The 16,037-nt window shown below is 38.5% G+C and overlaps 1 protein-coding gene across 5 annotated transcripts in view; it reads left to right on the top strand.

Moving 5' to 3' along the window:
* The window catches only part of CRTC1 (CREB regulated transcription coactivator 1), a 53,284-nt gene that overhangs the window by 15,888 nt on the left and 21,359 nt on the right, over positions 1–16,037 (top strand). For 4 of the 5 annotated variants that reach the window (XM_075037892.1, XM_075037891.1, XM_075037890.1 and 1 more), the window contains exons 2-9: positions 4,580–4,696; positions 6,327–6,374; positions 9,352–9,489; positions 10,284–10,345; positions 11,246–11,340; positions 12,686–12,771; positions 13,161–13,204; positions 13,483–13,703. In XM_075037892.1, coding sequence (XP_074893993.1) covers positions 4,580–4,696; positions 6,327–6,374; positions 9,352–9,489; positions 10,284–10,345; positions 11,246–11,340; positions 12,686–12,771; positions 13,161–13,204; positions 13,483–13,703 — 811 coding nt within the window. The remainder of the gene's footprint in view (positions 1–4,579; positions 4,697–6,326; positions 6,375–9,351; positions 9,490–10,283; positions 10,346–11,245; positions 11,341–12,685; positions 12,772–13,160; positions 13,205–13,482; positions 13,704–16,037) is intronic. The other variant, XM_075037889.1, reaches the window with a different exon arrangement.

Below are 16,037 nucleotides of genomic sequence, written 5' to 3'. Positions count from 1 at the left end.
GATATCTTAGGGTTTTTTTATCAAACGGACACTCCACCCTTTTATTACAGTTATGGGAATCAAATTTTTATGTATGAAAAAGGGCATTTTAAAATAAACGGTTATAGTGGATTTTGATTGACTCAATTCCAGTGTCAGATTTGCCCTTTGATTACAGTTAAGTTCTGTCCATAAGTTTGTAATTTGCCGAGTTTTGGGGGGAAGAATTTAGAGAAGTTGAAGTGTTGAATTTTAATAAATGCTTCCTTTGATTCGCATCTGCATATTTTGGACACTTAGAAAGTCTGTAGGAAAACTGGATATGCTTTTAGGAATATGTTTCCCTCTTCTTTTTTTTTATTGTATAACTTGCATCTCTCCCTACAAACACAGCTGTATATCCAGCAAACTTTACCCTAATCTAAATGGAAAAATTGAGGTAGTGCCTATAAATGGGTTCACATAAAAGCTAGTATCTGGAAGAATGTTCCGTTGATAGCAAGTCAGTAATTGTGTTAAATCTAATATTTTTGATTTCTTACCAGGGTTGTGTGTGTCCAGTTCCATTAACCAGAGTAAGATCATGTCACATTACTTGACTGTTAGCTGAATTAAGAATGTAATTGCTTGCAAATTCCTAATTACTACAGGGAAAGGTAACGATTCCTTTCCTGTTCGCTGTAAAAATGCTGCTACTGCCTCGCAGATTGTTACTCTTGCACCTTCGCAGAAATTTACTGGTTTTAATATAACTTAAAATCTGGTGAATCAACAGTGTGTCAACCTTTTATTTGGGGAGCATTTTCAGCTATTCTGCTTATGCAGAAGTATTTGGTTTTTAACGATTAGATTGGATTTTAACTTAAAGTCTTCATTTTTTTCTTTGAGTAACATAAGAGAAATGCTGGTGGAGGGAATATTACAGATTCAGTTAGGATCTGTCGTTTGGGAAACATTTCTTCTGAACACGAATGCCAAGCAGAAATAAAATGGTTTAACAAGCAAAAGCTTTTTCCTTACCAAAAGCTTTCTCAGGAAAGAACTGGAATATTTAGCAATATTTTCAACTGTCAAGGAGCTATTATCTTGGCCACATAATACATAACTGGAAAAGCTGTAATGTAGAGTCACTAAGTTCTCGTAGTTCAAGAAATTAATATATCTGGTGAATGCTAAGTAATTCATTATTGTACTTCAGTATCTAAATTCATATAGAAAGCAAGTTGCCACTAATTGAATCTAACCCCACGAGATAAAGCTAGAGTTGTCATGAGACTTGTTAACATTTTAAGAGTAATCTGAATTTTTCTATTAAGAAAAGGCTTTTTTTCCCTTTTAAAATAAAACCCCACAATCCCGCCTTCAAACCTAATCCCCAAACCCCAAATTGTGCAATATACTTAATTCACCTCACAAGGTAGTTGTACAGAAAAACGAGGAAGTGTTCGTTTTAGTCACAACCGATGTCTGTTTTCATTTTTAGTGCTACTTTTCTTTATGCGCAGGTCCCCTTAGTAAGACTCAAGATTCCAGAGTTATCTCAAAGCATAACAGTGAAATTTGCAGGGTTTTTTGCTGGTCCTCTGAGTTGAAAAACTTGAACTGATTTTGCTTGAGATCTCCTGTTGGCATGACAGTATGGTCTAACGTCACAGTATTTAAAAATGCTTTCTTACCAGCTAAAAAGCTGGAGATGTGAGGCGCTCAACAAACCAGTCTGCTCTGCTTACACTTGATCTTCATAGATTGCAAGTGGCAGTTGTTGATAGTCTCCAATAAACCATGTAGTCTGGGGGCCACTCGCTGTTAAAAGGCAGGAGGCTGAAGAGAGGAACAAATACAGATCTACATGCTGGTGTAATGATATATGATAGCAATAACAAGCAATCAGTTTTCTTATTTTTGGCACAGATCTCCAAACGTGTTTATTGAAGGTAGTGTTACTAAAATTAATGTTACAGCAAAGCCATTTAACAAGCTCATTTTTGAGAACTGCTTGAGTTCTCTACCTCTTGTGTTTCCTCATTTCCAAGTTTAACTGCAGTGGAAAGACAAATGGTCATGACCTCCCTGTTACATTATGCTTTGAGGTAGGTATATACTGGGGAAAGCCAAAACATTAAAAATCATAAAGCAACCCCCCTTCCCTGGGTGCCTTATAGTAGGTTCTTTAAAAGAAACCCACACCTGTTGAAATAGTTACTTCAATGTTTGGCACAAATCCCAAGCAAGCCTTTTTTCAACAACAAAAACATATGTACGGGCCAGGCAAAAAGCACAGCTAGTTCTGATATTGTGCTTTTAGTGATCTGCAGCTATGAGTTAGAGGGGCTGTGACTCATTAAGTGATACCAGTGCAGAGCATTTCTCTAATTTCATGTGTGGCTTAGAGAGCACTGGATTGTAATTGTGTGTCAAAAGAAAAGGGGGGGGGGACACGGGCCTTTCCTGCTTTTTAGATGGGATCTTTTTGAACGATTTGATAAGGCACACTGACTATTTTATAAATCTTTGGGCTGAGGGGATTTATCTGCCCTTTTGTTAAGAAAAAAAACCATCAGCCACTTTGTGACTGGTATCCTGCCTGAATAGTTGAGGCTTTTGAGAGTGCCTGTTCCATAGAGAGGTTTCATCTCTAAGAGCCATCTTGTAAGTTTTGGATTAATTCAATCCCTCAGCTAAAGCATAACAATTTTGGCTGTCTATGTATTTGGAAATTGGTGGCTTCTAGGGGAGATTCTGTGAATAAATGGTATTTGAGTTACTTTCCTAGGGATAGTTTTAAAGTTGGAAGAATACATGCACTGTTTTCCTTGGGGTGATCTTGTTTTCTCCTCCTCTATTCAGGGACTATTTTACTATATATATCCCGAAGTGTTGGCGTGATATAAGCAAACTGGTCCCTTTTCTCTCTGTCCTATCTTGGTGCTATCAGTGTGCAGTGTGGTATCTTCACTGTCAACACCGCTCAGCATCCCTGCTCAGGTTATTACTGTTTTATCAGAGGACTCTGCATAGGTCGCATTGTCAACACGGAACGTGCTAGCTCTTCCTTTGCTTTGCTAGAAACATCTTTGCTCAACCTCAGGGCCTTTGTGGTAAAGTTGTAAAGGCAGGGCCACTCCTTTCCATCCTGCCATTTCCTTTGCTTGAAGGAAGTGTAAAGAAAAAAACCTCTGTAAACATCCAGTTTTGGGGATGCTGCTTTTTCTAGTACTTTTCCAAACTTTGCTCTGCAAAACTGTGGCATTGCAAGGCGAAGGCTTTCGGATCTATTTGAATGAAACTAAACCAGATTTGTTATGTACACACTACAGTACCTAGCAACCAACCTGCATGTAGTCCAAGATCTGAACATTTAGTCTTTAAACAATTCTTTGCTACCAATCTAGGAATGTTCTTGCATTTCAGAGTGCAAAAACAGCCAGTTGAAATCTAGTGAGGAACAACATACATTATAAAATATGTACTCCTCCACAGTGGGAGGGGATGCTACGTATGTAAGCTCATTTTTTTGCTACCTTAGTTGTAGTTTCTTGGGTCATTGGAAGATGCATCCCTGGGAGCAGGATTGTTGTGTTCAGGTGATTGCAAATTCTGCTTTATCAGTGTAAAATAGGGCTTTGATGGCAGCGTGGTATTAAATCTAGAGGTGTTGAGTAGGAACATTACAGAATTGAATGAGAAATTATTTTTAATATTGGTGCCACTAAACTAAAAAATTGAGAAAGGTAGCTCTTACTAATGAGCTGTTGAGACAGTATAGTTTTCTGACAGAAGTGACAATGAAAATAAGTTGATGTTTGAGTAGAAAAGAAACTTTCTCTTACACACTGTTTTGTACACTAGAAATGTATACAGCTATGGGAAAGCATACTAGAATATTTCAGTAGAGAGGTGTCATTCAGAACTGAAGAGTGTTATCTCGTATTTACTGAAACTTTGCAGACTGTCACATTTATTTTCATGTTTACCTGTTCAGGAAGGAATTCTTTGCTGGTCTTTTTCTTTGGTTGGGTTTTCTTTAAAAACCTCTGTCTCTGCCCTTTCTACAGGGCTTTTCCTGGTGCAAGAAACTAGAACACTTATTTAGTGGTGGAAAGCTACAACTTGCTATAGCATCTCTGTTACCTAGATTGCTAAAAAGTTGAATGTTTGGTTAAACAGTATCCTCAATATACTAAATTAAGATGACTTTCTTCTTTGTATTTCACACACATGAACAGCTGGTTAATTTTGATACTAGAGTCATGATCAGACTGACATGGGTTTTTTACGTCACGGTTTTCAGAATAGCAGGTGACATAAGAACCGTGTGGTTTCACGTGGTGGTAATTTGTTGGAAATTGAATACGATCAATGACTATGAAGTTGATTTTTTTTCTTCCCTCACTTTACACTATCACACAAGACCTAACATGGCAGTTGGCCAACCGTGCTTTGTGGAGAAGGTTGACATTCACTCGCAGAAGTCGAATTCATGCTGTTTATAGATGTTGTCCATTCTCAGTGATAACGGACATGGTGTCAACTTGAGTCGGTTAAAACAGTTGAAAAATAAATGAGTTGCCCTTACATTTTCCTCCTCCTCTTCTTTTAGTTACAGCTGCAGAAAACCCAATATTTGCAACTGGGACAGAGTCGTGGCCAGTACTACGGCGGGTCACTGCCAAATGTGAATCAGATTGGAAACAGTGCCATGGATCTCCCCTTCCAGGTGAGTTTAATAGGGTGTTGGGTTTTTTTGTTGTTGGTTTTTTTGTTTTTTTTTTTTAATTAATGCTGTGCCTGGATGCTATTTTTAACTCACAGGAGACCATGAACTAGCTGCTGGTTCAGAACATAGCACTGTGACCTCAGCAGATCACCCTGTTTTAAAAATGTTTGCTCTTTTGGAGTGGAGTATAGTTGTGTGGGGGATGTGTGGATACTTTTGTATTGTATATATCTAGTGTTAGATATTAGTTCTCCTGTCCCTGGTTGTGATGCTTTTGTGTCAAGAATATGCAGAGGCGATGCAGTTTCTTTGTCAGTGAACGTACATGATGGTGATGTTTGGGTGTTTGGGGTTTTTTTTGTTTGTTTGTTTGTTTTCAGTACCAAATTCATAATGAAATCTTCTGCTAAGATACTGTAGACTCAAAGCAAAAGTGGAAGCAAATAAGGCAAGGGGATGTGGAAAGTGCTGGGAGATGGGGGTGTGGAAGAAGGTACTCCATGGTGGTATGCATGTTCTACGGGCGTAATGCATGGATTTTAGGAGAGGAGAAGGGGGAATGGAACACAAACCAGGATCAGAATAGTCACTTTTTCTTTGGGCTGGCTGAAAAGTAAATGTAGGGATGTACTGTTTTGGGGTTTTTTTCCCCTGCTGTTGTGACTCCAGAGGTAATGCACTATAAACAGAAGATCAGTGTTAATACGAATATTTTGCTGTTAGTAAGCATGTTTGGTCAGAAGATACTGTACAGTGGACAGGATTAGGTGATGGATACTTTTGGGACTCCTGATTTCTATAGTTAGTTGATTTAGGGTGCTCAAAATAATTAAAATTTCTGCATTGGTTTTCCTTTTTTCAGTAGTAACATTTACATTTTCATCTCACAAGGATGGGGTAAGAATTAAATTTTGCAGTTTGTGGTTTTCTGATGAAGGCTGACTTAATAAATATGGAGAAACTATTGATGACGTCCTCTAACTATGCCTTTTGAAATAGATGTAGACAGCTGAATTTGTGGAGGTTGAAAGCTTGAATCTTGTGCAAGAGGAGAAGCAAATGTCTATTTTAATCTAGTTGCCTTTAGGGTGTACAGTGCAGAGGTTTGTAACGTTATGAAGTCCTTAGTATCACTCCACAAGCATCTGGCCTCTTCAAGATTTTTGTCTTTACTTTCTTGTTAAGGAGGTTCATAGTTACTGTTCTTTGTAAGCAATAGTATTTCAGTATTTTTGTGCTTGATGGCCATTACTGATGGTTATTACATAAGACTCTTCTAGTCCTGAAATTAACAGAGTGCTTGAAAGTGAATATTTTAAAATTTATGAATGACTGAAGGAGGATACGGAAACAAATTGTTCTTAAACTCCAGGTTTTTATATATTTTTTCACACACACACCTCCACACCCAAAGTCGATACTTTTACAGGTAACAGTATGGTGACAAGCAACAAAATAAAACCATATATTTGTATCAATGATGAATGCTTTCCAGGCTTTTCAATTTTAAGCTAAAATATGATGAAATTGCCAAAAGATACTTGTACGATGTGCCAATCAGGTGAAGCCTGTCTGGTTGTCTCTGGTGAGAGCGTTAGTGTCTGAGAATCTTGGTTCTTTGCATTTACAGCACAACGGAGCTCTGGCAGAAGCCTTTGGAGCAGTTCCTGTCTCTTTGGTAAACAAGTATTTAGGTTTGTGCAAATACGTATTTAGGACTGGTGTACTGTTTGCCCAGGTAGATACGTATTTTGGCACATGTTACACTTTTTCTGGTATGCACAGTATTTATTTGATTCACCGTCCCAGCTCCAAAGGAGTTATGGTCTGTCACATAAATACAGGTTTTGCCATGCATCCCAGTTTGGAACATGCATAATAATTCCTGTACAGACTCCCTGGACTTGCTATGGTCTGTCGTGTGATTACTTATGATTTATGGGGGATTAATTTGATGCAGACGGTGGTTTATTTGGCACTGTCTTGGCCTGTGATTTAAGCAATCTCTGAGCATGTGCACTTAGCCTGCATGTTAAACTCCTATCCGGAAGGGCAGAATGATTACCCAAATGCTGCTTGTCACCAGGAGGCACTGAAATGTAAGCTGTCAGTAGGTACTGCTCCTGTCTTTCCCCCTCATCCACCTTGCTCGCTTTTATTTCTTAAGTCAATGTCTTGATAAATCTTAAAGGGACACTGTTGCTTTAGAGCACCGAGCTTTTTCCTTCCTGTCTGTGTTTAGCTGCCTTTTTTTTTTTTTTTTTTTTTTTTTTTTTTTTTAAATGTTTTGTGGAGTTTTGGTTCTGATCTCAAATCCTTGAATGTTTTTCAAGGAAGTAAAACAGTTCTAGTTTTTCATTTTCCAAATAAAATTGATGCTCAGATCAGTTCGTTTTTTTTTTTTTTTCTTAATCACAGTTGTTTATTATAGTTAAGTATCACATGCCCTGCAGGGATGGGGATTTTAATGAAGGCATGTTGCTTGGTGTTTGGTCCAGAGTAAGTTTCATGGGATGGTTGCTGAGAGAAGCCAGACCTGTTGGAGGTGATACCCATTTTCTCAGTGTTTGTTGTCTTTTCTGATTTCCCTAAGCAGGTTAGGGATTCAGTTTGGATCTTTGTTTCTGGAAAGCCAGAGAACAGCATTGCCCAAAAATTCCTTGCTCTATAAATTGTAGCCCTGTGACAGGGCATGGTCCATGTTTACTTGTGCCACTGTTGCACTCAAATTAGATTTTTTTTGTGTGTTTTTAATATGGAAGTTGTGCCAAAAAAAAGAGAAAACTTAAGAAATAACTATTTCTGCGTTTAACTTTTTGTCTGTATACTCGTATGCATTGGCTTCCTTTTAAATTCCAGGTAAGGTCTGCATTCTGTATGCTTCAGACTGGCGTTTCCTTCTTTAGTAACATTGTGGTTGAGACCACTGGCATAGGAAATTGCTTTTCCTGTTGACCTTCCAAGCACGCATGTATTTGCAAATTTTGCTGCCTTTTGGGTAGAATTGATGTAACAACAGTACGAGGAGGAATTTGAGACCTTTTGTTGTTGTTTTGGAATTACAAATATTCCCAGTTCTGTGTGGTGCCAGTTAGGTAGAACTAGATTGTTGTTTAGTGTTTGCAGCAGAGATTAAACCAACATGTTTTAATTTAAATTACTTAAAATTGAGATGCTATGACTTGAGGTTTCTAATTTTTCATACAAGAAAGTCGTACTTGCTAAGGAACTGAAGCAAAACACCATGATTTTAATGGCTAAGAGTGCAGTAAAGAGTCACTGTGCTCTCTTGCTAGTCCCATGTTGACTTAAGCAATATTCTGCTGCATATAAAGTGTTGGCCCTGAAATGAGAAAATAAACATCACAGCCACTTTGCATCCATTTATATTAACACAGGTTGTGTGTGCATAGAGGGAGAGGAGACTAATATTTGCTGAACAGAAAAGAGTTTAAAATAGTAGAAGGACTCTTTTAAAAGTTATTACAAACAAAACATTTAAAAATAAATTAAAACTTTTTAGAAATAATAATTTAAACAGCCAAAGCTGGACAGTTTAATCTTTTTTCTTTCTTTCTTTTCTTTTTTTTTTTTTTTTTTTAAATGTGGAAGCCAGATGGTTTCATGGCTTGGCAGACAGGACAGTGCATTTGCCACGTGCAGCACCTGAATGGAGGAGGAAATTTTGGATTTCCAAACAGATGGTGTTGAGGGACTCAGCAAAGCTGTTCACATTGGCAAGGAGTGGAAGACTGTGTAGCTTTTTTTTCTCCAGAGACCCATATATTGCTGTTGAAGTATGAGTAGAGGTTGACTGTTCGGTACTTCCTCCTCCCCCTCTGCCCCCCGCAGGTATACACTGGGAAGGGCTTTTGAAAATGCAGAAGTTTTCCAGTTTAGCCTGGGAATTCATCTTCCCTGTCCTTTCTGTGCTGTCCTCAGTCTCTGAAATCACTTGCTGACAAGTAAACACTCTCAAGATATCGGTGCTGATAAGATTCAAGGTGGAATCAACCCACCTAGGTTCACTTCGCAATCTGAAGGAAATGGAAATTAAAAAATACTGGATGTTGTAACTTTTTCTAGACAGAGGAGGAAGGAAACTGCTTTTCTTTTTCTTTTAATTCTATCAGTGTCCCCTTAAAATAATTATGCTGAAAGGAGGGGTGAAAGGAAGTTTTGAGAGAACGTGGCGTGTTCTGGTGAATGTTAGGCTCACTGTGCATCTTCTTCCTGCATCTCCTGCCCTTGTAGTTTAAGCTCTGGTTGTCAGCATGTTCCTTCTGGATGCATGCTGCATGCTGCACCGAGGGAATGGAAACAGCAGTTGTCGGTAGGCTCCCTGCCACACTCACTTGTGGTATTTTAGAGATACAAAGGTTGGAGAGCAGTGCTGATTTGTGAGAGGGCAGGTCTAGCATGGTCTGCCTCCTCTTGTCTCTAATCTCTATCTGGAAGAGATAGCCTTGGTAATTGCTTTCCATGGCTATAGAGAAAATGTTGTTGGAGGAAAAATTTACATGGTTACACTTGTCCATATCTTTTTTGAGTTTCATTCCTTAGACTAATACAGCCTTGCGTACAATATGAATAGGTTCTGGGCAGACTGCTTGTGCATGTATTTTTCTGCTTATAATTTCATGTGTCTCTCTCAGACTCCTTTTCAGTCATCGGGGTTGGACACAAGCCGAACAACTCGGCATCATGGTCTGGTGGACAGAGTGTATCGTGACAGAAACCGTCTTGGCTCCCCACATCGACGCCCTCTCTCTGTGGATAAACATGGAAGACAAATATCCTTTGGTTTGTGAGCTGGCAGTGAACACCTACCTTTTCAACAATATCACAGTTCTCAGTTTTTACAGTTCCCTTCTTCCTCCCCTCCTCACCTGTCAACAGAGTTGCTTCCCATCTCAGTTAATGTCATCTGCTTTTTCTGAACTGTGATCTAGTCTATAAATACCTACTATTCTGTAAAGTAAGCATTTACCTTTCTCTGTTTCCTCAGCTCTAAGTGGGGATAATGATACATATGAAGCTGAGAAGGATTGAGATCCTTTGATGCAAAGGCAAGGCAGTCTTGGTGAAACTGAGTTTCCCCTCAGAACTGAGTAAACCCAAACCAGAATAATTCTTTGCAGTTCATTGTGCTTTTTATTACAAGTTGATTCTTCAGTTTAGCGTTTTCCAAGCACTATTTCTTCTTGCCATTTGTGAAAATTAATTAGCTTATTATTTCTGACTAGCTTAAAATGTGCTGCAATCAGACTGGCTTGGTGTGGCTAAAGGGGATGTGTGAGTGGGAGAGTGGAGATATGACGGCTTCTCAGGGAAGAGTTAGATGTTCAGAAAGGGAAAAGGAGGATGGTTGTCCTGTTGCTCAAACATTACAACAATCCAGGTAATGTTTTTTTTTTTAGAGTCCTTTTAAAGTCACTATGTTCCCCGTAGGGACTCTGCTTGCCTTTCTCATGTGAGCTTAGTGGTTCTGACAGGGTAATTTGAAATATTTCTTAGGAAAACATTTCAAATAGGCCTCCTGCTTAAATGGGAAAGCGGTGTTCTTCCCCTTAACTGATGGAATCACGTGGACAGCTGTCCGTATGGCACTGTGTATCTGTCGCCTCCATCAGACACAAGCTGGAGAAGGTTAGTAGCACAATTGTGTGCATGTGTGTTAGTATTTGGACTGCGTTCCCTAATACTACATCACTTTCGTGTGCAACAAAGGCCTTTATTGTTCCCCACAGCAGCTGGTCATCTGAATTGCCATGCCTTCCTGAATTCTGTAATTTTTTTTTCTTCTATTATGCTAATTCTTTTAGATGACCTGCTTTTAAAATTAAGGTGTGTCAGCTAATGTGTTCTTTTTAAAGCTAAGTCTTGCCAGATGTTGCAAGGCATACCCCAAAATTGTTGAGTTGTAAAAGACTTGGGTATTTCTCACTGTGCAGAAACTGGCTAGTCTGCCCTCCCAAGCATTCAAGTGGAAAGGAGCACCGAGTTGCCTGTTCCTATCCCTCATGCTCCTGACGTTGGAGGTGCCGAGTTGCCTAAGTGGTGGCCTACATTCCCAAGCGAAGGACAGTTCATCATGAGAGATGTGTTGACCGTGGAGGTTCCTGTCTCCACAACATACTTGTGTCCTGAACCAGTCATTTTCCCTCCCTCTGAAACAGGGATGCTTTCTTTTCAAAGACTAGTATAACTAAAGAATGTATAAGCAGCTTTCAACTTAAAAATTGCATTATTCGATCATGCCTAATCTTAACATAGCATGTCAAATTATTTTCTAACGACGGCAACCAATTTATCCTGTATTCCTCTCAATCCCATTATTGAAACAATTGCTCTTCAAACTTGAACTAATTTGTTCTGTGAATTGATTGTTTCACAAGGAAATTGTGCCTGGTATATGCAATATGTATAGATTTCGTTTTCTAAATGCAGAGTGTTCAGGTTTTACTGAGTTGGTTACATTTATCTGAGATGAAGCATTCTTTTATTTAGAGAAACTGACAATAGAAATTTTTTTTGCCTTCCTTTCAGGACAAATTCTGATTCTGCCTTGCACCAGAGTACTATGACTCCAGCTCAACAAGAATCCTTTTCAGGAGGGTCACAGGACATGCAGCAGAAAAGAGGTAAACAGAGAAAAACAGTGAAAGTATTTGTAACATTCAAAGCATTGTACTTCAGATTATATGCGCATGTATTGGTGTTCATCCGTTTCCATAAATACATGTATGCATAACACTCTCTAGATTCAGTTACACAGGAACTGGAACAAAGGACCGCATTTACTCTTCTGGGTAAAAGAAAAGATTCACAAAGCTAAGATACAACATCTTTCTGAACCCTGTATTCTGTGATTCTAAGACCTTGCCCTATGGGTAAAAGTAATCTGGGCTTGTGGGACTCTGGTGATTAGACTCATCTGAGTGGTACTAGAGGTTTTCAGTTTATAGTAACTTCTGGACAAGTGTAGAGATCACAGGCATTTCATGGTCAATGATCCAATATCGTAAAGCAGCAAGACTTCATCTAGTTTTTATTTATGGGATTGAGATCACCAGTGAATATACCCTTAGAGCAATGCTTACAAGCAATACTCTGGAAACATTAACAGTTACAAGCTAGAGCAGCACAGCCCTCCAGCACTAACAATTCTGGTGCCCTCTGCTGGCTCTTGTTCCTGCTGTCAGTTCAAGAAATAGAGTAAAAGCTCTTAAATCTGTGTAGAGAAATTTAATCCTTAAACAACCACCCAGAGATAGGTGAACGTGCAACACTCAGATGCATGTGCACTGTACTGCAGCAATTCCATATACTTCTAGAGTTGTAAAACATTAAATAATGATCATCTTAAACTGTATTGCGTAAATATGGATTTATAGTCATCAACGTGAAAGGCTTCTGTTGATACATCTCTCTGACTGGGCTTTCTTTTGATGTTTCTTTGTTGCCTTGCTATTAGCATGGTGAAACAGTTGATTGCTTTCAACAAACAAATATGCTTGGAATATGGAGAAGTAACAGCTTTATAGTGTTTCTCTATCCCAGGGGAGGTGGTCTGGATTTTTCCCCACTGGAATCGTCCTGTTGGCCACCTGTTAGATGTACCAGGTGTACATCACGTTTTGCAAAACGCAAAAGATAGGAAAAACTAGGTCCCAAGCTACACTCTTCCATTTAGATCTAAGCAGACTAAATTGGAGGCCAAAATTTTTTAAAGTATTGGGGTATTTTTGTTGTTTTTTTGTTTGGATTTTTTTTAAGCTGGTAACATCTCCTTGCTAGTTAAATACACTTTTAGTTTCTTCTGGTGTTTGGTTTTTTAAATTTTGATCTCATAATAGTAGAGGGCCACTTTCGTATTCATTGGTAATAGGTTACTGAAGAGTTTCAAATGGTTAAACTTCCAATCTGAAAATTTCTTACTGAGAAGCTTAATATTACAATATGATTTCTTTTGTTCTCATTTTTTAGTTTTATTACTGACTGTCCCTGGAATGGAGGAAACCACCTCTGAGGCAGACAAAACCCTCTCTAAACAAGGATGGGACACTAAAAAGGTAGGAAGCTCACATTTCAAAGTGTATAGCTTTTATTTTCTAAACATATATAGGTAAATTAATGCTCTAAATACAGTCAACCAAAACAAACTGCTTGCAGAGAATAGAGATTAAATGCTGTATTTAGCAACAAATCACTAAACATTAGATCAGAAAGGCACTTTATATGTATGTGTGCATGCGTGTTTGATTAAATTTGAGTCTTGTTGGACCAATAAAGCAAAAAAGGTGACAAATATCTTCTAAGAGCTTCACAGAGCTCTTGTGTAGAAGAATAGCTCTTCCGTAGAAATGTATTAAATCAAATAAACCTCACTAATTGAAATATACGCTAAGCATTAATCTCTAGCGGTATCTTTGCCTTCAAAAATGTCTTCCTTCTATTTTAGACTGGGTCATCAAGACCTAAATCATGTGAAGTTCCAGGAATCAAGTAAGTTTTGAGCCCTTTTTTTTTTTTTTAAAGAGCATTGAGCTCTTTAAGAAAGAATGTTGCATATTCAATGTCCTCTTGCTTTTGAGTTTTCTGAAAAGCCCTTAGATGGTATAACACTGTAGTAGATACAAGACCAGACAGAACCTCTATGAGTGACCTCTATAAGTGATCCTTTTTAAAAAAGATTTTATAAAGGTCTGTCCAGGCTGAAATTTAAACTGACATGTGTCTTTTTTGTTTTCTTTTTTTTTTTTTTTTCTCTCTCCCTTATTTAGCATCTTTCCATCAGCTGACCAGGAAAACACTACAACACTGATTCCTGCTACGCATAACACAGGTGGCTCCCTGCCAGACCTGACAAACATCCATTTCCCTTCCCCTCTCCCAACACCGTTAGATCCTGAGGAATCCACATTCCCAGCCCTGAGTAGCTCCAATAGTACCGGAAATCTTGCTGCCAATCTGACTCACTTGGGCATCAGCACTGCCAATCAGGGTAAGATCATAACTCTGAGGTGTTTTTACAGATTGTCCACAATATGTCACTTGTCTTAAATTATGGAAGTTGCATTGCTGAGTATTACTGTTTTGTCTGAGAGGTAATTGCACTTCACTCTTGATTGACATTTCTTTATAAACAAGTTTTATCAAGCCATTTCTGTATGAAAAAGTGCAAAAGCTGTATTTAGTTATATGACTTACAAATTGTCTTTCATTTTTGTCATGTTCTTGGTGCCCAAATCTGCTTTTTTTCTTTTTTTTGTTTTGTTTTGTTTTTTTTTTTTGTTTAGTTTATGTATAAGACTGCAGGAGAGACTAGCATCCAAAGCTGCCTCCCTTGTAATTCATTGTACTTAAGCCCAGTAGCACTTGTGTTATGGAAATATCTTAAGTAGGCCTTTTGTTTTCGTTCCTTTAGAATGATTTTTTTTTTTTCAGCGTGAGGATTCTTTTGGAGAGAGGACATTGCCTGCTTCATCAGAAGCAAATTTTCTCTTTTAAGCAATCAAGAATAATGTGGAGTCTTTACAAGGTGTGCTAGTTTTTGTAAGGTTGACTGCTTAAGTTTTGAAAATATCCTGAATATTCAGGCTACATAATATAGCAGGGCTTTGGGAAATAATACCAAGTGCACACCTTAATTTCTCACAGCTCTCACTATGGTGCCTTTATGTTGAAATTGTTGCCTTTCTAGCAGTCATAGTTTTTGTTGCTGTTTGAGCTGTTCTGCATGGAGAGTCTTGAGTTGTGTTTGTTGGGGTTTTTGGACTTTCGCAATACTGATAATTTTATTTTAAAAAAACAAACCACAAACAAACTTTGTTTGCCATGCTGGCAGTTTATAATATACTGATCACTTGATAATTTCAAGGTTAAATTTAACTTTATAGGCAAATAGCCTAAATTGGTGATTGTTATATTTTAAGTAATTTCACTGGGTCATACTCGAATAGTTGTGAAGAGGATTGCATTTTTTTAATTGTCAGGGACAGTTGCAGTCAGTTGATTGTTAGAATAGAAATGAGGCATCATATCCAAAAATACAAGTATATTTCCTGTGTTAGGCAGGATTCCCTTACCCACTTAAAAATCCTCTCATTTATTGGGAAAAGGAAATAATTCTAATCAGGTTAATGTAGTGTTATGACTGAGCAGTTATATTTAAGAATGAAGCAAGAAGGCGGTTTAACTATTTGAGTACAGGGTCAGCCAGCAGCTTTCAGCATCCTTTAACAAGTTTTCTGGTCTCAAAAGAGACTATACGAAGTTTCGGAGATGGGCTGGCACTGAAGTAGAACTTAGTGAGTCTGTGCAAAGAGAGCTATTGTGTGTATAAAAAGAAACAAACTGCTTGCATGGAGTTAGGCCAGATTGGACTGCTAAATTTTTTGCCATACCCATAATTAGCAAAGTAAGCGGTTTAAAACCAAACCGGTAAGTATGTAATTGCTTTGACAACATGTGCTGATCTCTCAAAGACATAACAAATTTCAAAGATATGCTCATTGATGATTTTCCTGCTTCTCTTTGGAGACTATCCATCCCATAGTTTAATCATCGGCATAGTCAGTGTTTGGTACTTTTTAAACTGATTTTTCCAAACCTTTCTTGCCTCTCTTTTATCTCCTAGCTCTTTAGCAGAAAACGTAAAGGCTTTTGAACCTTTTGCAGGAGCTCTGTGCATTGCACAGGCATGCCCTCAGCAGCCCCAAGAAAAGGTGGGGAAACAAACACCTGTCAGGTTACAAAGAACTGCCAGCAATTTAAGACTACGCATTTGTGCATTTGAGTTTGTCAGTTCACTGACATGTTCCGTGAGACGGTGTTGATTTTGCAAACATTGCAGGGGAAGCCAGGCAGTCTTCAGAATCTGCGCAGTTTGAGCCAGTTTGCCTGCTGGCTCCTTGGCAGCCCGGACTTCCTGGCTCCCTGGCAGCCTGCCTGGAAGCCTTGAACATTTGCCAAGTGCCTAGGAGCTCACAGGCTCTTGTGAATTCTTCCTTTCTGGCAGCTCTGGAAGAACAGCTCACTAGCTAGATTGTCCTGAAATCACTTTCCAGGGTGTCTCGGTTCCTCTAGGGTGAGGCAGAAAATAGGAGAGGTTTTAAAACTTGTAGATTTTTGTCTTGAATTTGAACAAAATTACAATACTTGAATTGTTTATCCCTACCCCCTGGTAGGTCATGGCTCTTTAGAGTGTGAAGGATATTTCCTGCCTTCCTGTGCACCGATATGCCATTAAAAATGGAGTACTTCCTGTGTAACCAGTTTTTCTTCTGCATTTTCCATTAAATAGGTGTTTGCTTTTATAATATCTCAGGTGCCCTCC

This window comes from Buteo buteo, chromosome 10 (genome assembly GCF_964188355.1).
Source record: "Buteo buteo chromosome 10, bButBut1.hap1.1, whole genome shotgun sequence".
Lineage (NCBI taxonomy): Eukaryota > Metazoa > Chordata > Aves > Accipitriformes > Accipitridae > Buteo > Buteo buteo.
The sequence above is the reverse complement of the archived record's forward strand: the minus strand, read 5'-3'. Positions and strand labels throughout refer to the sequence as shown.